Source organism: Phyllostomus hastatus, unplaced genomic scaffold (genome assembly GCF_019186645.2).
Source record: "Phyllostomus hastatus isolate PE091 unplaced genomic scaffold, TTU_PhHast_1.1 phas_contig_148, whole genome shotgun sequence".
NCBI classification, from domain to species: Eukaryota; Metazoa; Chordata; class Mammalia; order Chiroptera; family Phyllostomidae; genus Phyllostomus; species Phyllostomus hastatus.
In genome coordinates, this window is record NW_025333607.1 from 3,511,052 (window position 1) to 3,534,593 (window position 23,542).

General features: G+C 36.6%; 1 protein-coding gene across 5 annotated transcripts in view; it reads left to right on the forward strand.

Annotated features, from left to right (window-relative positions):
• ARID4B (AT-rich interaction domain 4B) overlaps positions 1 to 23,542 on the forward strand; it is a 138,513-nt gene that overhangs the window by 72,834 nt on the left and 42,137 nt on the right. For all 5 annotated transcript variants that reach the window (XR_006788091.1, XM_045860247.1, XM_045860266.1 and 2 more), the window contains exons 7-12: positions 813 to 904; positions 8,693 to 8,831; positions 12,641 to 12,720; positions 14,584 to 14,660; positions 18,472 to 18,626; positions 21,865 to 21,937. Coding sequence is in view for 4 of the 5 variants with exons in the window: in XM_045860247.1 (XP_045716203.1) it covers positions 813 to 904; positions 8,693 to 8,831; positions 12,641 to 12,720; positions 14,584 to 14,660; positions 18,472 to 18,626; positions 21,865 to 21,937 (616 nt within the window). In the remaining variant the exon portion in view is untranslated. The remainder of the gene's footprint in view (positions 1 to 812; positions 905 to 8,692; positions 8,832 to 12,640; positions 12,721 to 14,583; positions 14,661 to 18,471; positions 18,627 to 21,864; positions 21,938 to 23,542) is intronic.

The following is a 23,542-nucleotide window of genomic DNA, read 5'->3' on the forward strand; positions in this document are numbered from 1 at the left end:
AAAGTTGGAATAACATCTTCAGAAATCATTTTAGAATCCCTTTTTCTTCATTTTGCTTTTAATCATCAGCCACTTCCTTGGCTGGACATCATAATTATGATGGGGTTAGGGACAAATGGATTGACATGAATAGTCAGTTGATAAGAAGGAAGAGATGTTCATTTATTATTATCATTATACTAAGCACAACATTGGATACTGCGTATTGGAAAGGAGGGAAAATAAAATGTTAAGGTGTAGAAAAACTGATTTTTACTTTTTTTTTTAGCAAAGGTTTATTGCAAAAAATGTTTGCAAAGTAGTAATAAAGCCTATCTCAAGTTTTTTTTCCAAGTGGTTGGATGCTTATTCTGATCATTTTGTTTCTGTTACTTATTTAAGAATTTATTTCATGTATAACAGTTCCCTGTGTGCTAAGAAAAATTTGAGCCACAATTGGCCCCAATCTAGGAGTATACACCCTGTGTATAGGTGTTGTTTCTCTCAAACCTGCATTTCCACTGAGTTGTGTTTGTTCAGTTTTGTATTTTAATCATTGTTAGAAGTCTGTCAACCTTCAAATAGATAATGATGTCATCTAGAGAGAACACCTATGCTTCTTTCCACCTTTTTTTTCAGTATTGGACTCAATCATTTTTATTCTAGTATCTTTGAAATGAGAGTTTATATCTTTAGGAAAGTTGTATTTTAGTCTTCCTTGGGAGGAGTTTTTAACCTCAAAGTCTAAGCATATTCTTAAACTGATTTGGTTTAAAGAGAAGAAAGAACTTGCAACGTAATAACTTTTTATGGGTTTATGTTCTTACCCACAGACATTAGACCAGCTCCCACTCACCAACCCTGAACATTTTGGCACTCCAGTCATAGGAAAGAAAACAAATAGAGGAAGAAGATCTAATCATATGTAAGTCCATTTTCATAACTGTTAGTTAACCCTGAATTAATTTCTCCTTTTAGTATTGTTTTAATAATTACTAATTTTAAATTGTAATTTACAAAATGCTAACTGGATCTAATAGTAATTTTAAATCTAATAATAATGGCAGACTCCATAGCATGGGTTCTTGTGGTTCTCCATGTTCAACAAACCTTAACAGCTGTGTGTCTGCCTCCTGTTTCTTCCTACATGTACCTCGATGCTGTAGTCAAAATGGAGCTACTCAGCATTGCCTGAATACATTGTTTTCCTGATATCATGCTTTTATTCATGCTTTCTTGTCTCAGATGCCACCCTTCCATGTCACTGTCTCACTCATTCATTAGTTCTCAACAGAAATGCCCCTATTTTTATGTGAACCATTCGTGTCTTTCCACTCTTTCTTTGAAAACAGACATTTTTTATCCTCTGAACTTCCTCTATATTCTTTGCATTTACTTAATGTCATCGACAGTATTTCACCTCTTAATATAATGTTTTCCCTTCCTGATAGTTTTACTCTCACTGACAGGAACTGTCTTACTTATTTTCATGTCCTCTTGCGGTTGTGTCACATATTCTACACATTTAACAAATCACTTTCAATGAAATGTGCCCAGGCTCCAAAAGGCTAAATTAAAAAGGAACACGGGATCAAGGGGTCATGAAATTTCAGGACATCAGAGATAAAGAAGCAATCTTCAGACAGTTCCAGGAAAAAAAATTGTTGCAAGGGCCTGGGAGACAGAATGGCGTCAGACTTCTCCAGAGTAACTCTAGATAGTAGTCGTCAGTGGAATGCAGAATGGAAGAATGGAAGTCTCTATTAAAAAGGAGGACTTGATTCCTAGTATAGTGGAATATTATGGGGGACATTCAGTAATTCCTCCCCAAAAATTATATAAGAAAAGTATATCATTAAGGTGGAGGGTGGGAGGTGGTTTAAATATAAAAGTTATGTCCTTGTAACAATGGCAAGTCAATAGAATAAAAGTCTAAAATGTATAAGTAAAGAAATACCAGCATAAGAATATTATTTAGAGGTAAAGTAGTAACTATCAGAGGAACACCTGAGTTAAAAACAGTTGCCTCCATGGAGCTGAAGAAAGTTGGAAGGAATGGGGCAGGAGGATATAGTTTTTCATTAATTCTATTGGAGGTTGTTTTGAAAACAGTTTTGAATATTTTACTTCGATCAAATTTTAATGTGGCTTAAGCCCAAATATTGTTAGAATAGCTATAAATAAATATTAGATGAATCATTGAAAACTTTAGTGTAAGTCAATGCTTTCTCATTCAGTATACAGAATCATGTATTAAATGTAATTGTGACCAAGCTTTGGAGATAGAAATTGGGTAAGCACTATTTTTCATATTACTTAGTTTCAGCCTTAGAGCAAACCCATGAAGGTAGGTATTAGTTTTATCCTTATTAAAAATTGGGAAAATTGGCCACAGAGACAGTAAGTATCTAATTCAAAGCACACAGGAAAGAAAAGGACCAGGACTTGAACTCAGCGGTGTCCTGTAGACCTTTTCCCATTCAGTCAGTTGACTCTCCTTTGTTTAGAGTATTTCGGTTACTTTCCAAATTAGTTGTAACAGTAAATAGTTAATGACTCATTTGAAGGAGGAAATTAAGACTTAATCCTTGCATTGAAAAAAATATTTAACATTTCTTACTTTTCTACTATACTTAAGATTCAAGCCATGAGGGTTTTTTCCCCCCTCACTGAATCTTTTAGAAAATGTTTTTCCTGCCTTGGCTGGCATAGCTCAGTGGATTGAGTGCGGGCTGTGAACCAAAGTGTCACAGGTTCGATTCCCGGTCAGGGTACATGCCTGGGTTGCAGGCCATAACCCCCAGCAACCACACATTGATGTTTTTCTCTCTCTCCCTCCCTTCCCTCTCTAAAAATAAATAAATAAAATCTTTAAAAAAAAGAAAATGTTTTCCTAATTACTAGGTGAACAGTTTCTTTCACTTGTGATTTAGCTTGCTGGTGACTTTTAGGCTGGTGAGCCTAAAAATTTAGGCTACTAAGGTTGTAACTGTTATTTACTTTCCTACATATGTCATTGAAAAATGAGTGCTGTAGTTTAAAAGAAAAATGTACAATGGCATTATTAATATGAAAGAGTTCTGTTGTGATTATTAGATACTATTATTTAATATTGCTTCCAGTTTTTTGTTCCAGAGGGCTGTTACATTGCCTTAGAATACTCACTGAAACCCTGATAAATTAAATCTTTTGAAATTTCTTTGAAAATTAATGACTTCAATTGTGAATTAAAACTTTTATCTGCCATTGGTCTTGAGAATTTTCCTGTAGTTGTATAGTCAGATCTTAATTAACTGTGCCTGCTGATCTCAGAACAGTGAGGTTGGGGGTATTTAATGTAAAATTACTTCATTAGTGAAGGTTTCCACTGCTCTAGCTCTCGAGAGTAATGATGTGGCTTAGAGTTGTTGCAAAGGCTAAATGAATGAAAAAATTCTCGTCAAACTACTAGTATGTAACATGATTTAGTTTATAGGTGAATACATAAAAATTCTGCTTACTAGCATTTATGTTTGACAGGCAGGACTGTTTTGGACTATATTATTTTTAAAAACAACATTCCCATATTATTTTCTATTATATACATATTACAGGAAAAAGTTGTTTAATCCATCAGTAATTTCTTTTAATTTTGAAAGTAATGCATTTCATATTTAGATATATTTTACCTTTCTACAAATGTTATCCAGAAGTATAAAAATAAATTTAAAATAAGTTAATTTATAGACTATCAAATACATTTATAAAAATGGCCAAAAATTGTATCTATTAAAAAGTCTGTTAGGTTTCTTAGTTAAGGTCCCCTTTTCTTGAGTATCTGAAAATAAAAATGCAGTTTTCACTGAGCAGGTTGATCTTTGCTTTCTAAAGACTCTAGCAAACATCCTAAGTCAGAGATTTCCATGTTACAATCTCTGTGTGTAATGAGAGATTTGATGTTGGAATTGTGTTCTACTTGTGCAACGTATGAAGGCAAACTAAAGGGTGAGCGTTAAAAAAAAAACGGTATAGGAGATGAAGCCGAGCTCATCAGTGTTCTTGTGCTTGCTGTTTCTGCCCCTCATCACCATGGTCAATCCCACTGCCAAGAGATAATGTTCTTGCTTCGCGCTTAGTATAAGCTTCGGTGTGTACGCACCACAGGCAAGCACTGCAGTGAAATGTCCATCTCCTTAATTATACTTCCTCAGACTTTTCTTCCCAGAATCACTCTTTCACTTTTCAGAGTGATTTTTACAACAGTCTTTTTTTTATTACCTTCATTTCCTCTTCCATCATAAGCACCCCCCCAAAAAAAGATCTTCATTATGATTCTCTGATTGCCATTTATAACTTATTTTTGCACAAAGATAAATAAGGTTATCTCTTTCCCAGGATTCCCAGGATTCCCTAGACTCCATTGTTACAGTAGTATATCACTACCTTTGTTTTCTGTTAACAGCTGTTAATCCACATACCAGTAGTTTGCCTCAGGTATTCCAAAATTGATTATTTTTGACACCTTCCTTTAATTGACTTTTAATTGAATGTATAGTCTATCTTTAATTAATCCTAATATATTCAAATATATATACTTGAACCATTTTTTTTCAATTTTAAGGATTTTATTTATTTTCGGAAAGAGGGGAAGGGAGGGAGAAAAAGAGAGAAACATCTGTGTGCAAGAGTAACATCAGTTAGTTGCCTCTCACACGCCCCCAACGAGGACCTGGCCCACAACCCAGGTGTGTGCCCTGACCAGGAATCAAACTGGCGACCCCTTGGTTCACAGGCTGGTGCTCAATCCACTGAGCTACATCAGCCATGGCCAAGCATTTTCTTTTTTAATGATTATCATCCTTTAACTCAAAAATTTTAATGCAAGTTGTTGATCGTTTTGATCAGTGTATAACTTGACTGAATTTTGTTTTTATAATTTACCCATCATGTGCAGAGGTTTTGTTTGATTCTGCCTAGAGAATATAATGCCTGAAATTGTAGAACTATTTGTGTTCCCTCCCCCACCCAGTTTTCTCCAGTAACCTGGGAAACGTGTATGTGCACCTGCTATGGTAGGAAAGCAGTCTACCTGCTGTTTCCCCTTTAGAAAAAGAATAAAGCATAATAAGGGCTATGAGGATTCTTGTTAGGGATTATTTATGGATACAGGTTTTGCCCATTGAGGGTGCTGAGATTTTCCCAGTAAAGTAGTGATTTGAAGTTGGTATATTTACAGGTCTGCAGATCTTTAAAAAAATTTCATTAAGCTATAATTCACATATCATAAACTACAGTCTTTTAAAAGTGTACAGTGTTTAAAAAAAAAAAAGCCATGGCTCATGTGGCGCAGTTGGTTGTATCGTCATCCCATAGACTTAAAGGTTGTGGGTTCGATTCCTAGTCAGGGCACATACCCAGGTTGCAGGTTCAGTCCCTGGTCAGGGGCATGTAGAGAGGCAACCAATTAATGTTTCTCTCTAAAAGCAATGGGAAAATGTTCTCCAGTGAGGATAAATAAATAAGTAAATGTGTACAGTGTTTGGTGTTTTTTAATGTGTTCTCACAAATTTGTGCAACTAGCACCATTATCTAATTCCAGAAGATCTTTTTATTATTTGCTGCTTTATTTTGATATGTGGATTTGATATATGGATTTGATATGTGGATTACATATTTAGATATGTAAGTATATACATGTCCATATATTCTGTATGTTTTAATCTCTAAGAAGCTATAATTGTTGGTCTTTCTAATACCAACTAATACAGATTTTTAATTCACTGTACAAAATTTGAAATGAGTTAATTACTTGCACGAAATAATAAGGACAATTGAAGTAAGAACTGCATTTCAAAGACTGAGTTTCTAAAGTTCCTGGCTCAGTTTTCTATTTGCATCTGATCATTTGCTATTCTGTGGCACATGTCTTGTCTAAAGTTCTTCTCATTTGATTTACAATTAATTTAAAATTAATAGTGGTGTGTGTTTGGCTGTTCGTTTTGGTAAACATCTCCATGTCATTAGCTTTGTTTCCAGTGGCATCATCAGATGTGGCTCTGTAAACAAATACCTTGTCACCAAAGAAGCAACCATGTCGGAGGGGAATAAACACTGAGAAGGTTCTCAGCCTGCTCTCTTTGCTCCTCATTTTAGTTCATCAGTTTATTAAGCACTTGTGTGTAGATAATTTCCTAGCTAAGCTTCTCTAAAAGGAAGACTTAAAGGAGTCTTAGGCACAGTGGTGTGATTTACCTTGGTTGTGTACATTACAGCGATTGTATACATTTTGTGATTTCAGGAGAAATAAAATCAGAAGTACTACAGCAGAAAAAATTCAGTCTATTCAGTTCATTTATTTAGTCAACAAATATTTATTGAACATCTACGCTGTGCCAAGCACTGTTCAGATACTTGGAATTTATCAGTGAACAAAATGGGCAATTACAAAATGTCTGCCTTTAGAACTTACATTCACTTTCTTATATGAGGGGATATAAAGGATAAAGTAAAAATGGGAGAAACAAATAAATTATATGATATGCTAGATTTGTAAGTGTGGAAGTAACGAGAGACTGGGGCAGGCAGGTTGTAAACTTGAATAATAAAACGGTCAGGGTAGCCTAATTGAGATGACATTTGAACAGAGACTTAGGCGAGGTGAAAGTAGAGGCTTCCAGGCTCTTCTGCTGCAGAGTGGTAGGGAAATGGGGTGTAGTCTCTGGTGGGGAAAGTGAAGTTGGGATTTTTTTTTAAGTGGGAGAAGTAACGTCATGCTATGGAAGTAACAGTATGCTGGTGCACTCAGTCTGATGGAGGCAGAAGAATGGGCACAGGAGAGAGAAGCACGCGTTGCTGGAATGAAGTCTGGAATGCATGACAGGGGAAGGGAATCTAGTCCCTAAGTGGGGAATGGCGTTCGAGTGGAATGCGGACATTTACTGAGGAAGGCATTTACTGAGGAAGGCATTTACTGAGGAAGGTGGGTGGATGTTTTATGTTGCCTGTCAGTGTGTGTAGCTTTCTGGCACTGAAGCCTTCACACTTCGTAAGTCTTAAGAAAGAAATTAGAACTTTTATGAAGGTGCAGATAACTTTGTTAGCCAAGTAAAGCCCAGTTTTCTCTTTCTGTGTTTTATGGATTTGAGATGTTATCTGTGACATTGTGCCTTTCTCTCTTGCTAATGATAATGACATAAAGGACATCCATAAAACCCTAGCTAAATGAGTCTTCTGTGACTCCTTTAGAGCAGTAGTTACAGTTTTAAGGCTGGTTGTATCTATAGTCATTAGAAAGCGGAGGGATAAGTCATTGCTCTGAGATGCCCTTCTGCTCAGGTGTAGGAGTCAGGCTTGTGAAGTCCGTCGTTACTATCCCAAGTTATGTGCCTGTTTTAAGGTTTTATGCTCTGCTAATATGAAGATAGTTGGTTTTTCCTACTACCTCTGACCTACTTTCTAAGTTGGGGTTAAACTGCTTTAAGTGTCACTTGAACTACAGTAGTTCTCAGTAGCAAACTTGGAAGATTTTTTTTTTCTCCCCCAGGGGATAATTTTTAAGTTATTTGATGATCGAAATCAAATAGTGATATTCTCTATGTCACTCACTATAAAATCTTTACTATTATAATAATTTTTGCTTTCTTTATATTTATATTGAGATATATAAATATAAAAGGGTGACATTTATATTGTCATCCCTTTGGAAAGGCATGAAGACAAATATAGAATATGCTGGGTTCATCCTAGCCAACCAAATAGAAAAATCCTATTTAAAGTTTTTTTTCCCAATCTGTCATCCTGGCTGGTATGGCTCAGTGGGTTGAGCGATGGCCTGGGAACCAGAAAGTTGCCCTTTCAATGCCCAGTCAGGGCCCATGCGGGGTTGCAGGCCAGGCCCCCAGGTGGGGGTGTGTGAGAGGCGACTGATCAGTGTTTCTCTCCCTCTTTTACTCCCTTCCCCTTTCTCTAAAAATAAATAAAATATTTTTAAAAGTTTGTCAATTTACATTTTTGTCAGTAAACTTGGTCATTGCCAACTATCTCAACAATGTTTTCATCCCTGTAGTTAAGCAGTAATGGTCATTATTCTGTTTTATTTTATAAAAAGAACTTACATTGCAGTCTATTCAACATTTTTTAGTGTCTTATTCTGAGAAAATTGCTATGATTTTTACTTCCTTTAATACCGATTGTGGGCCTTCTTAGCACCAGAGTTAGAGAATTTTTTGTTTTATGTTTCTTTTGTCCTTTTAAGTAATTTTGCTTTTTATTCTACTTTTCTCTAACATCAAATAGACAGTGTTAGATCCTTTTCCTGACATCTTTCTAATTTACTAGTTCAATATACAGTATGATTGGAAGGAATTTTTAACATAATATGAAAGAACCATATCGTGCACTTGATGAATATTTGTGTACATGACACTGATGATTACAGTGATGCTCTCTTACCAGGGTGTCTCCTGTCCCTTCTCTGGCCCCCAGTGATAAAGATCTGCCTTCCCCCTTTTAAAATTAGCTTTGTACTGAAAGTGTGAAATTCTTCTCTCTAATTTCCATAATCGGAGAGTAGGATCTAGTATATTTTGCTGGATATAGAAAACTAAAATTTAAATGAGCTATTCTGTAGATAGAAGAAATGGGATAAGATTTCTAGAATACCTATATTCATCAACTTGGTATGTTTATTCTTTGTGAAATTAAGTGGAAATATCTTATTGTTTTCTTTCCCTAGACCAGAGGAAGAGTCTTCTTCATCCTCCAGTGATGAAGATGAGGATGATAGGAAACAGATTGATGAGCTACTAGGAAAAGTTGTATGTGTAGATTACGTTAGTTTGGATAAAAAGAAAGCACTATATTTTCCTGCATTGGTGAGTAACTTTAGTATAAAAGAGCTTAATTTTTAACTGTATAAGTTCATGAAAAAAATCATCTTAGTGTTTTTCGTGGTACAAAATGACAAATGATTTTAGCATCATTTAGTTCTGACAAACATTACTTTCAAAATCATCTTTGAGTACACAGAACTCTTGAAGTCATTTAAGAAACGCAAAATCATTGTAACTTTAGCAGGGGTGTCCAATCTATGTCCTGTGGGCCACACATGGCCCAGGATGACTGTGAATGCAGCCCAACACAAAACTGTAAATTTACTTAAAACATTATGAGATTTTTTTTGTTTGTTTTCATTAGTGTTTGTGTGTTTAATGTGTGGCCCAAGACAACCCTTCTTCCAGTGTGGCCCAGAGATGCTAAAAGACACCTCTGCTTTAGAGGCTAGGTATGTGGGAGTTAAATGAACTGCTCTTTATGTTGGGAAATTTATAATGCAGACTTTGAAAAGTCATAAATCTACCATGTATAAGATTGCAAAAGAAGAACAGAATCTTCCTTGCTGCTGTTGTCTGCAAATGATGTCTATTTGTCATTTTTTCAGTGAACATATTTTGTGTTCTTTATTTTAAGTGCTTAGTGTAGTGTTTTGTGCAAAATAAGTTCTCAATAAATTATGATTAAAACCAGTGAGGGCAATTATTTAACAAACAAATACTTTATGATACATATGTACTTCTGTATGTTTCTACCTATCCATTCAACATTTATTGGATACCTGTTATGTGCAGGATTGTGCTAAGACTTTTACAAGGATTGCAGGGTAGGTGTAATTATATATTCTTATTTAGATAGAAATATGGAAATGAGGTAGCAGGAGGTTAAGTAATCTGTCAAGCTTTGGTAATGGCAATCTGCTTAAATGTTAGTGTATGTGATCATTTCTTCTTTCCTGAAGCACTAAGATTTTTTTATAAGAATTTCTTTTGTAAACATGTTTTTAAAAAGTTTTGCTTTTTTTTTAAACAACAGGAATATTAAATTTTTCACTGTTAATATTTTCATTATCAATTAAAGATTCTCTCACCATAATTTCTAAACAGTTTCTTTGATAATGAGAAAAATATTTGTGGGTTTATGATATGGAAAGGTCAGTAATCTGCTTAGCTGTACATTTTATTAATGTTTTAAAAATAGGATTATTGATATGTTTTCCTCCTCCCACAATTGAGATCTTTTGGACAGTTATGAATAATTTTGTCAACCAGAGTATGACATTGTGTTCTAAATCAGACAATCTTGACATAATCACATAATCAATATTTGCATTTGTGTTTCTAAAATTTTTATAAACTGAGTTAAGTTTTACAAGTGTTTGGTAACATCATCATGTTAGAAAACAGTTGCATACTCTTACAAACTGTAAATAACCGAATGTGTACCAATTGCATTTACTCTGCTCAGGTACTGTGCTAAGATTAACGTAAGTGGTTGCATTCAGTCCTGATTGAGATTGGAAAGTATGTGGTGTTTACCCCCATTTTAAAGGGAGGACATCTTAGCTTCGGTGACTCATACAGTCTTCCTTCTCAGTTTTCTTCACTGTTTTTTCTCTAACCACAAGCTTTACATGTGTTCTTCAAGGTATAGAATAATCACTTTATGTCCTGCTTAGGGTGATGTCATCCACCTTCATAGCATTGGTTGCAGAGATAACAAACGGAAATGCCTTAGGAACCAAGAAAGTGATGTAAACCAGTGAATGGGATAGAGTAGGGATTGTGGTGTCTGTGTGAAGGGAGTGAGCCCACGAGTCAGTCGCCACTGTCAGCACTGGACAGAATTATCGTATGTGTAGTCGCCAAAACCCTCAGCTCAGGAGCAAAAAAACCAAGTGCTAGATTTGGCTCACAGTTTTAGACCTAAGGTTGAGACTCCTGATATTGAGGCTGTTGGCTCTTAAGTTTACATCTTAGAGTTCGAATCTCTGTTCTCAGCTCTATCCTGGGCATCTTTCCACTCATATTTCCACTTGCATGTTGTTTACCCACCACAGCATTTAATCAGCCAGCCTAAAAGTACATTCATTCTCTCCTTCACAGTGAATGACACCATTTGCACGAGGCAGAAACCTAAGCATCCTCTTCTCTCTCGCCTCGTCACTTCCCTAATTATATCTACTATTTCTCCTTCCTTTAATTTGCCATTGCCACCACTTCACATTCAGCTAGGTGTTTGTAGTAGCTTAGTCTCTTTCAACTCTTACTCTTCTCCAGTCCTTTTTTTTTTTAATGACAAAGTAATTTTTTTTAAAGGCAAATCTATGATGACATTATCCTACTTCAGACTCTTCCTTTAAGATTTTAGATTTTGTCCTAAGAATTACCATGGCCTCCAGACCGGAACATCTGAATCCTGCGTATCTCTCTCCTTCAGCCCAGGCAGAAAGTCAGCCGCACTGACCTTTTGCTTCCTGGAGTGGTTCCAGCGGTTGTGTTCTCAGGGCCTTCTCATAACCCCTTCCCTCTGCTTACAGTGCAGCCTGCAAAGCTGAGCGTCAGTGTTGTTTCCTTCAGAAAGCAGGCTCTGACCATCGGATAAGAACTTAACACAATAGCGATGAAGTAATGTGCCCTTATTTGTTTAGTGCTCATCTGCCCGCTAGTGTGTAAGCTCCACGTGGGGCGGCGCAGTGGCCGCCTGCCCCATGTGTTGCTCAGTATCCAGCACAGTACCTCGGTGTAGTAGTTAGTGTTTATAGAATGACTGACACGAGTGACTGAGCCAGTATTAAGTATTATTTCAGGACTTTTTTGAAGTGACAGGAAAATTGCCTAGATGCTGTGAAAGACTTCACATATAATATAAGAGACTTTCATCAGTGAATTAATTGAGGATGCCGTCAGTGTTTAAGAAATGCTTATTAATGCAGGGCAATTAATTTCATACAATTAGGAAAATTGTTAACTAACTTTTTCAAAGATTGAAGTAGAACTCACCTGTTTTGGGCTCCTCTGTGGCCTGTGGTGAGAGTACATGCCTTTATGTACCTACTGGCGTGTCATTTTTCAGAGCTACAGAGACAGGCCTTTAAACAACCAGTCCTGCTTACTTAGCCCAGTTTTCATTCAGAAATGTACTATCTCATTAACTTGTTCTTGATATACCTAGAGGACTATCTTGGAGTTAAAATAATCAAAATTCATAGGCCTCTTGCATTAGCATTGCTTTGGGAAGACATATTTTATCCTCATTGTAAATAGCAGCTGAGGCGATTTCAAATAAAATAAACTTCTAGTGTTAGTTATAAATCTTACACAGACTCTAGAAAGGTACCCACTTGGAAGTGTTTACTTTTTAGAGTGAATAGTATTTGAAGAAATGTAACAAGTGTTAAAGTGTATATTTAAATGTAAATAATAGTAGAACCTTATTATCTCTGGCCTTTTTTCAGGATGGAGACTGCTCTGAATAGGGTTCTATATCTGATCCCATCTGGGTTCCTGTCCTTCTCTCAGCCGTGGTGCAGACCCTCGGCTAAGGCCCTGGCTGTCCGTGTCTGGCCAGGGTGTGGTCCACAGCTGGAGTCTAGTCTGGCCAGGCTTCTGCTCTCAGCACCGCGCCTGTGCGGAAACGGTGCGGGCGGCCCGAGGCAGGGAGGATGTAGGATAAAAATTTAAGGTTATTTCTGCGTGTTCTCACATGTGTGTACCTGTTCGCCCCAAAACTAAATTTGTTTTTTAAACTAAGCTGAAACTATTTCATAAAAGGATTTAAATAATTGGTACTTATGTAACTCTCTATAAATATGCTTTTAGTTTTAATACTTTCGTACTTTTTTTAAAAGGTGGTTTGTCCTGATTGTAGTGATGAAATTGCTGTGAAAAAAGATAATATTCTTGTTCGATCTTTCAAAGATGGCAAATTGTAAGTATAATTCATTTGATATGAAAAAATATGCTGTTTTTCCAAATTAGAAGGGTAAATGATACATTTGTTATTTCCAGTGATGTTACTCTTTTACTTTTTATCATTCAGAATGTTTCAATGTATGAACATTTTTCATACTGTTAGTGTGTGTAGTTTTATAGTATGTCTTGCCTCATTTGTTTTGGTCTGTGCTAAACTGTACTCTTTTTAAACTGTACTAATTTGTGAATTTTGCCTTGAGATTTGTTGAGGCAAATTTGATATATCTATCATATCTACCACTTAACTAATATATTAATTGATATAGTTATTATTCTTGAATGTCTTATTAGGAATCTTTAATATTTTTCATTGTGTGTAAATGGTTGTGTTGATAACCTGTTGTATAACATTGACCTCTGCAGTAGTCTGAGGATTAAAATGGGTTGCTATACATGTAAAGTGTTAAGTGCTAAGAAAGTAATTTTTCATGTAGAACTTTCTTAGAACTGAGTTACGAATTTCTGTGGGGTTTTTTTTTTCTCTAAGAATTATGACCAGAAAAACCATATACAGGGTCTAAAACAAGTAATGTCCCCTTTTTATTATAAAATCATAAGCATATAATTCTGTAATATAACAATATCACACTGTATGACATTTTAGGTGAAATGTTTCAAATTAAAACCATAAATTATTACATCCATATTATTACCCTGTCAACCACATTCAAGCAGGCCTTACTTCTGCTGGAACCTATATTTTAAAAGGATGATGATGTTTTAAGATTGGTGTTCAGGTTTTCACGTTCTGAAAAGTGATTTTTAAAAACAATCTATGAAAATCATGTTAACAAAATTGAGATAATCAGAAATTTAAACCTGGAAATTGAATACTGGTTTGATGATACTAAGAAATTATTAACTTTAAAATGTGATAATGGTATGATTATATTTTTAAAAATAATTTTAAAGCTCCATAATGAAATACCATAAATTAAGTTACAGAATACTTGAGATTTGCTTTAGAATAACCAGTTGTGGTGGGAGGGAGTAGCTAGGGGTGTAGACGAAGCAGTGATGATGAGTTCACGATTATTGTACCGGGTGATGGATCTGTAGGGGTTCATTGCACTATTCAACCTACTTTTGTGTATATTTGAAATGTTTTAAATAAAAGTTAAAAGACATAGGCAAGCTGAAAAATGTTTTTGAAGTAGTTTTCAGGCTTTTTTGGCTTGAATGACACAAGCCAAATGGAGGAAAGCTGAACAATGACTTATTAGTGCAAAATTGGAAATACATATGACGCGGGATAGAATTTCTTACAGTTATTTGCACCCTTATAGTTGAGGAGTTCTACAAAATATTTTAAATTGTATATTAGAAGTTTGCCTGTGAATCTAAAATACAGTTTGAAAAATTGTTAAAGGAACATGTACAAAATAAATAAGTACATTTTCTCCCAGTATTAAAGTTAGTAATTTCTTATGATTATCCTCAGATAATGGCAGATTCTTACTGTTTGACTTTTTATTTACTGGGTTCATGCATTCTGCTCTCCAAACATATCATTTATTGTTATTTTTAGTAATTCAGTATTTTAGTATTCCTTTTAGCTAAGGACCCTCAATATTTGAGAATACCTGTTGTTTATAAAACACTTCTTAAAGGTGGGGTCCTTTTGTAGATGATGTTTACATACATTAAGCCCCTACCTAACATTTTATTTGGAACTTGCAACCCTGTGTGCAGTCACTTTCACTGTAAATGTCAGTATTTCCATATTTTCAGTAGCTTTCTGTGGTGTATAATTAGACTCTTCTTTAATGTCTGTTGTATTTTTGTGTTTTTTTTCTTTAAAATTAAAAAAATAATACAGTACTTCAGTACCGAGAAAGGATGTCCATGAAATTACTAGTGACACTGCACCAAAGCCTGATGCTGTATTAAAACAAGGTAAGGGTAATCTTGGAATAAATGACAGTTAATTTAAACACTGATAAAGTGTTTTTGAAGATTAAATTTTCTTTTGCTCTTTAAAGAATATTTTTTCAAAGTAGTCATTAAAGTTATACTTGGTTCTCCGTGACTTTGACTTTCATAAACCCATGTGTCTTTTTTTGGGTGGTGCTTTGTTGTTGTTCTTTTTAATAAAGCACACGGGGTAGGTAAAATTAAAGCAATACCTGTAGCTCTTTATTTTTCTTTTCAAAAATTCTTTTTTATTTATTTTTAGACAGATGGGAAGGGAGGGAGAAAAAAGAGGAAGAAAAACATTGATGTGTGAGAGATATGTCAACCAGTTGCTTTTCGCATGTTCCCAACTGGGGACCTGGTCCCAGCCGTGTCCCCTGACTGGGAATTGAACTGTTGACCCTTTGGTTTGCAGGCTGGCACTCAGTCCACTGAACCACACCAGCCAGGGCCCATGTGTCTCTTGTTATCATAGGTTTCCCTTTTCTTTTTCCAGCTTACTATTATTTAAAAGTGTGAAAGAACTCTATCAGCGGCTGTTATTATAGTCTGGCTTTTTCCTTTAAATAAAACGTTAGTTTTTGAGGATGGTAGAAACAGGAATCAAAGTAATCTTGATTTGGCATTTCTTATAATGTAACAACTGTTTTGTTATGTTGTCATGTTATGCCACGTTATGTGACACTACGTTATAGTAGATGCTGTAATTGCATTTCTTACTAGATTTTTGCCGTTTTGAATGGCCATACATTTTCTCTTTGTATACATTCATCAAATCCAATAATGTGCTGTGTAGACTGGTTAAAAATCATAAAGAATTTATGATTTAGTCCTCACCAGTTTAGCTCGGTTGTTTGGGCATCGTCCTGCAAACTGAAAGGTCTCAAGTTTGTGGGTTTGGTTCCCAGTTGGAGTGTGTGCAAGAGGCAGTTGATTAATGTTTCTCTTTCTCCTTCCCTCCCCCTCTCTCTAGAATCAATAAAAGGGAAAAAAAGGAATTTATGATTTAGGGTTTATTTTCATGTATTATAAAATGAGAATGACTATGTAATTAAAATTGATGCTAATTGTTAATATAATTTAGGTTTAACTAGAGATGTAGAGAGCATATTTATAGTATATTTTCAGGTGTTATATGTTCATCACAATGGCTCTGCCTGGTATGTAATACTGTCTAATTGTCAGTTTGTTAGATAAACAATGAAAGATTTACCCATCTAGTTCTGGCTGGGTGGCTCAGTTGGGTTGAACCATCATCCTGTGCGCCAAAAGGTTGAGGGTTCAATATCTGGTCAGGGCGCATATCTAGGTTGCAGGTTCAGTCCCGTGTCAGAGTGCGTACAGGAGGCAACCGATACGTTTCTGTCTCTCTCTTTCTCTCTCTCTTTCCTCTCTCTCCTTCACTTCTTCTCTCAAAAATCAATAAACATATTTTTGGGTGAGAATTATTTAAGAAATTAGAAACCAGGAAGATTTACCTATCTTACAGTTGTTTTTATTTTTTACTTTATTTTTTTATATTTTTAAAATATATTTTATTGACTATGCTATTACAGTTGTCCCATTTTCCCCCTTCATTCCCCTCCACCCTGCACACCCTCTCCCACCCACATTCCCCCCCTTTAGATCATGTCCATGTGTCATGAGTTCTTTAGTTTCTACATTTCCCATACTATTCTTGCCCTCCCCCTGTCTGTTTTCTACCTACCATCTGTGCTACTTATTCTCTGTACCTTTGCCCCCTCTCTCTTCCTCCCACTCCCCTGTTGCTAACCCTCCATGTGATCTCCATTTCTGTGGTTCTGTTCCTGTTACAGTTCTTTGTTTAGTTTGCTTTTGTTTTAGGTGTGGTTGTAAATAATTGTGAGTTTGCTGTCATTTTACTATACATGTTTTTTATCTTCTTTTTCTTAGATATGTCCCTTTAACATTTCATATAATAAGGGCTTGGTGATGATGAACTCATTTAACTTGACCTTATCTGAGAATCACATTATCTGCCCTTCCATGCTAAATGAAAGCTTTGCTGGACAGAGCAATCTTGGATGTGGGTCCTTGCCTTTCATGACTTGGAATACTTCTTGCCAGTCCCTTCTTGCCTGTAAGGTCTCTTTTGAGAAATCAGCTGACAGTCTGATGGGAACTCCTTTGTAGGTTACTGTGTCCTTATCTCTTGCTGCTTCTAGGATTCTCTCCTTCATTTTTACCTTGGGTAATGTAATTATGATGTGCCTTGGTGTGTTCCTCCTTGGGTCCAACTTCTTTGGGACTCTCGGAGCTTCCTGGACTTCCTGGAAGTCTATTTCCTTTGCCAGAATGGGGAAGTTTTCCTTCATTATTTGTTCAGATAACTTTTCCACTTGCTGCTCTTCCTTTTCCCCTTCTGATACCCTTATAATTCGGATGTTGGAATGTTTAAAGATATCCTGGAGGTTCCTAAGCCTCTCCTCATTTTTTTGAATTCTTGTTTCTTCATTCTTTTCTGTTTGGTTGTTTCTTCCTTCTGGTCCACTCCATTGATTTGAGCCCCAGTTTTCTTCCCATCACTATTGGTTCCGTGTGCATTTTCCTTCATTTCATTTGGTATAGCCTTCATTTTTTTCATCTAATTTGCAACCAAAATCAACCAATTCTGTGAGCATCCTGATCACCAGTGTTTTGAACTGTGCATCTGATAGGCTGGCTGTGTCTTGGTCGCTTAGTTGTATTTGCTGTGGTGGTTTGATCTGTTCTTCTGTTTGTGCCTTTTTTTTTTTTTTTTGGTCTTGTCACGCCTGTTACGTGTGAAGGGCGGAACCTTAGGTGTTCACTAGGGCGTGGCAACCCAGTTACTGGGTTGTGACGCTCTGTGTGGGGGCGGGGTACGAGATGGAACAATGGCACTTGCTCTGCTCTCTGTTGGATTTCAGTCCCTTCTGCTGCTTCCCCCAAGTGAACTGGGCCTTTCTGGTGCTAATTCTTGTGTGGGTGGGCTTGTGCACGTTCTAGGACCCTGTGGGTCTCTCCAATGAACTCTTCTGTGAGGTTGGGTGTCTCTCCCTGTGCCTCAGCCCCCACAGGTATTTTCAGTCACTGCCCTGAGGCTCTGTTTCCCGGCGCTGGGACCGCTGGGTCACTTAGCCACCTTGTGCGCAGTGCCTTGCTTCACAGTTGCCTCCTGGCTGGGTCTGCCCGTTGCCACCATGGGCCCAGGGTCTGCCAGCTGCTGCCTGCACACCCAGGGTCAGCCCGCTGCCGTTTTGTGTGCCCAGGGTGCCTTGCACGCCCAGTGCCACCACTTTTTGTCCCTCGACTCCTCTCCGCCTGGCTGCCTGACTCCACCCTTCCTACCAGTCTAGATGAATGTTTCTATTTTAACTTCTTGGTTGTCCAACTTCCATACAGTTTAATTTTCTGTCAGTTCTGGTTGTTATCTTGTTTCTAAATTGTTACTGTCCTTATTTTGGTTGTGGAGGAGGTACGGTGTGTCTACCTACGCCTCCATCTTGGCCGGAAGTCCTGTTTTTAATAGGCGTGCTTAATTTTTGTTTAAAAGAAGAAAATGGTTTTCTCTTGTATTTGTTTGAACCTCGGTCACCTTCCAATGGTAGCAATTTCACCATCTATAAAAATGGTGGCTTGATGCTTAAGATTGTTAGGACTAAAAGGAGCTTCTACACAGAAGACCAGTTAGCTCAGTGTCTGCCACACAGCAGACACTTCCTGTCCGCAGTGTTTGCACAATAGTTATGTTTTTGTAGACAAGTCAGTTGTCCAGTTTCTCCAGTTCATGTAGTTTATGATCTCTTTCCAGCCTTTGATCAGGCCCTTGAATTTCACAAAAGTAGAACTATTCCTGCTAACTGGAAGACTGAATTAAAAGAAGATAGCTCTAGCAGTGAAGCAGAGGAAGAAGAGGAGGAGGAAGATGATGAGAAAGGAAAGGAGGATAACAGCAGTGAGGAGGAGGTAAGTAAATACGTTTGATGCCTTTTACATTAAAAATTATAGTTGTGATGTGGCAGAGGGGTAAAAAATTACAATTGGGTTTCCTTTGTGATTTAGGATTTGGCATAGAGTCTCATTAATCACTTAAATAGTTTTAGTGTTAGAATTATTTCATAGTAAAATCATATTTGTGATACTCATCATAATCAAGTACTTTGCTTGCTTACCATAAAATAGAAATACTGTTTTGTAAAATTAAAAATAAGTATAGGTATCCCAGTAACTTCAGAAACATTTTTTAAATTTTATTTCTTAATTTTTAGGGAGAGAGGAACAGAGGGAGAAATAGAGGGAGAGAAACACCAATGTATGGTTACCTCTCACATTCCTCCAACTGGGGACCTGGCCTGCAACGCAGGCATGTGTCCTGACTGGGAATCGAACTGGTGACCTTTTGGTTCACAGGCTAGTACTCAGTCCATTGAGCCACACCAGCCAGGGCAACATTTCTTACTTTTGCTGTGCTTTGGTTTATTAGATGATTAAGGAAGCAGCCATGTACTATAGCAGAACTTTCATATGCTTTTCACTGTTGTGTAGACAGCTGTCACTTTATAAAGTGTTTATACTACATTTGCATATTTTATTGAAATTCCCAGAATAGCATGAAATATATATTCCATCTAGCATTAAAAAATAATCAGCAAAAAAGTAAAGATCAATGATAATCTTAAGTGATTTTATCTAATATAAGGAGATGGTCAGTTCTGATTAGATCATAAATAAGACATCTGAATTTATATGGATCAAGGAGCTGAAATTTTAGATTTTTGTTGTAGCTGGTACTTTAGGTCTAGAGTGACAGGTACAAGAAAAAGACGTTCATGATATTATAGTGATGTCACACCACTGTACTCTTTAGTGGTTTGTTGAACAACTTCATAAAAGTTTTAGGTGAGAAGTACAGATAGTGAAGTCACCTCTGTATTTCATCATGAAGTGAGTTGTATTTAATGTTTTTAGCAAATTAAATTAATGTCAATATATGATGTTTTAGGTAAGTTATGGAATTCTGCCATGTAACTGTAGTAAACAACTATTAATGACATACAGTTGTTTCAGAGCTTGCTTTATGATATGATGATCTGTAATGACAATGTGCAGTGTAACAGTTTCCCTGGCTCTAGTTCTGTCCCATACAGCTTTCTGTTTAAAAAATCCCTTGCTTAAAACCTTTCAGGTGGCTTCTTACTCTAAAAGCCAAGCTTCACTGATAAGATCTCCTTTATAATCCAACCCCTTCTTTTTCTTTTTCTTTCTTTCTTTCTTTTCTTTCTTTCTTTCTTTCTTTCTTTCTTTCTTTCTTTCTTTCTTTCTTTCTTTCTTTCTTTCTTTCTTTCTTTCTTTCTTTTCTTTCTCTTTCCCTCTCTCTCTCTCTCTCTCTCTCTCTCTCTCTTTTCTCCTTCCTCCCTCCCTCCCTCCCCCCCCCCCCTTGGAACTTTATGTTGTAGCAGTATCAAATTACATGCCTGCTTCTACTCACCTGTGTACATATAGGACCTCTGCCTACAATGCCCTTTTCTTCCTTCCGCTTGTCAGCCTGGCACACTCCTGTTCAGTTTTCAAGCCCAACGTACATGTCACCATTCCAAAGGGAAACCTTATTTGCTAGTCTAAACTACTACAGTTCCTTATGCATATTTTGTCATTTGTGTGTATACATACACACACATACATACATAAGTACATTGATATATGTCTGCTTCTTAACTCCCCTACTAATCTATAAGCTCCTCGAGGGTGGGGGCCTTGTCTTACTGGGGCCCTCACATCCAGAGTGTCTGACATAGTATGCAATATTATATAACAGATGATCCATAAATGTTAATTACCAAACTTTTCATGCTTAGATTTGTGTTTCATAAATGTTTTTGCAAGAGCAAATCTGGTTTCCAGTATAAAGATTTTCTTATATACCAAGTGGGCTTAAAATTTTTCCATCGGGAATAAATTTGTCAGTTTATGAAAATCAAATATTATGCCACAGGGACATTTAAGGTAATATCTAGAAAACAGATTTCCTTAGACTTACATCAGACTACTTTACCAAAATACAACATATGTGGACCATGTTTAAATTGAGAAATACAGATTTATCATAAGCAAATTAATAAATTTCATTTATTCTCTGCCCAACTAGCAAAGCTAATAGTTTCTCCACTTGAGTTTTGTTTTTAACTGGCCTTCCTCTGATATGCTAGCTTTTAACATAAAGGGGTAAATTTTATTCAAACAGTGGCATTAGACACATGATTTTTAAAAATTAAAATTATTTAGACTACTGATAGAAAAGTATGCTCCAGATTTTTAGTATTAGAAATACATTTGCCTCAGCCAGAGTAACTGTGAAGCCTTGGTGTATATTTTGGACCACTTCTCTGCAGTTACTCCAAGTCAGTGTGCATTTTCCTTTCATTTGATTCAGCACCTGACCTAGTGCCTCCACTTACTGGTGCTCATTGAATGTTTGTTGAATGGATGATAGTCACTGAATCGATGAGTTCCTCAATCTCACCTACTACCCTGCTCCTTGCAGGTTGCGTCAGGACCAGCTCCCTACTGCCACAGCCCCTGGCCACAGCAGCAAGAAGCTAGTCCTTCCCTTGTAATTGATAAATCGGGGAACTATTTTATTACTTGAAGATTTCCCTAAGTCTGAATCTTCAGGTATTGTAGATCAAGTTCGTTCCCCACTTCACTGATTTTACAAGCTTGAAGTACTACACAGTGGGGCTGTGTGTAATGAGGATACTTGTAGGTATAGCTCCTGGGACCCACACTTGTACAGTTCCATGAGGAGCAGTAATCGAGTCAGTTTTGATGTTAAGTTTAAACCCTTACCCCACTTTAATAGCTGAGAGAAGGTCTTCTTGAGCCTGTGACTGTGACTTAAAGAATTGATCTCTTATGTGGTAAAAAGTTGATGGACCATCTATGTAGTCTCGTTTCTCAAATGAGAATTTGCATTTGGGATGGTCACTATGGAGATACCTTTTAGGACATACTCCTCTCTAAAGCATGAAATGCCTACACTTTTCTGGGTTTGAACAGCTTAGTACCAAGAAATAATTTTTATTTGGTAAAAGCCTTTGAAATATTTTAGCGAGTATTATTAGTCTTTGCTCTTGGTAGGAAATCTGCTTGTATTATTAAATGCTTAACTAAGGAAAATATTCTGTTCTTCTGTGACTAAAATTAGGAAGAAATAGAACCATTTCCAGAAGAAAGGGAAAACTTCCTTCAGCAGTTGTACAAATTCATGGAGGATAGAGGTGAGTGTTTTATTCTTTTTTCTATGTTAATGTTATAGGTATCAGATAGATAGCTAACACTTGGAAAATAATACTTCTGTTTATCGAGCTTCACGTCACTGGTAATGGCTGTGTTTTTGATTGCCAATAGCATAGTGTCCGTCACATAGAAAATGGAATGAGGGATTTGTATTTTGATAGATATCATGGCCGCAGATCCATACATATGTGTGTATTGTACTTTTTTCACACCCATCAGTAGGATCCCGATGAATTCTTACACTAGGGACCAGCAGCAGAGTAGGAATCCTAGTAGCACCATTGTATTTGTACCTGCACAGATGCCACTAGTCAGAGGCCTCCTTCTCCAGAGTCTCTGTTGGATATACTTGGGCACGGGGTGTGTGGTATGTGGTTACACTCTTAGGATGGGCCACAAGTCTTTTTATAAGAATTGCCGCATACAGGGAGAGCCAGAAATAGAGAAATGTGGCAGCGTCTCAAGGTGAGCCTTGGCTTAGCTTATTGAGTCTGCTTAGTGTTGACGACATGAAAGGGTTGTGGGTAGGAGGAGTGGGTAAACAGCCTGCAGTGGTGACCGAGTCCTCTGGTGACTGTTCTTCACAGCTGTTCAGAGTGTAGTTTCTCTTTCCTGGGAAGATGTGAGCAAAGGAAGGGAGTCAGGAGAGGAAGAGAGCTTTCTACATTTAGAAAGCTTTCTTATTGCTCTTATAAGTGATAATGGCTACTATAATATAGTTGTCTTTTGTTTAATACACATTGACCTTGATTCCTGTGTTACTTCTTTTATGAATGGAGGCTTGGCCTAAGAAGGTAGGCTATTTCTTAGGCTTTTGTATAAGATAAATTAAAAAGTAAAGAAAATGAATAAAATCTAATATTAGAATAGTGATAAAGGAAGATTATGCCATCATAAGTTTTTTAGAAAGGGCCACAGGTTGTGTACGTCTGTCCTTCCTGTTATTTCCTCTACCACTTCTAACGTTTGCTGGTTGTAGTGTCCTTGCCCTACATTTTCCCTTGTTAGAATGAAAGAAAACTATAGCTTTATGCGAGAAGCATCTAGAGTAGTAGTGATTTAGTAAAGTGCAAAGAAAGTATCACAAAAATAACTCTCACTGTGGAACAGTGCCCTTCACTCATTTCAGTACTTTCTTCAGTTCTACCAAACCTTGTTTCCCTGATTTTTAAAAATTTTGTTTCATTGGTATTTTATTTTGCTTCCTTTGGTAGTTATTGTTTAACTCATCAGGGGAATGAAAGTGGAATGAAATCAAATACGGTTTTAAAGTTTGGTGTGAGAAAAAAAATTTAAATGAAAGGGGCTTAAGTAGTAGAGATGTTTTTGATTATAACAAGGGATTTTTTTCCTTATATATACATGGTGGGGCAAAGTAGATTTACACTTGTGAGTTCTCAAGACCTAGTTTATTCTTGTATTAGCATTTATTAATTGTGTTACTGTCCATGAGAACAACTGTGACCCTACTTTTGCCCGCCCTGAGTGCACGTGTGTGCGCATGCATATGCCTTCAGCTCTGTTGGAGGTGATGTGTAAGTCTTGAAATTTTAAATAAAATTTTAAAGGTTTTTAAATTTTAGGTT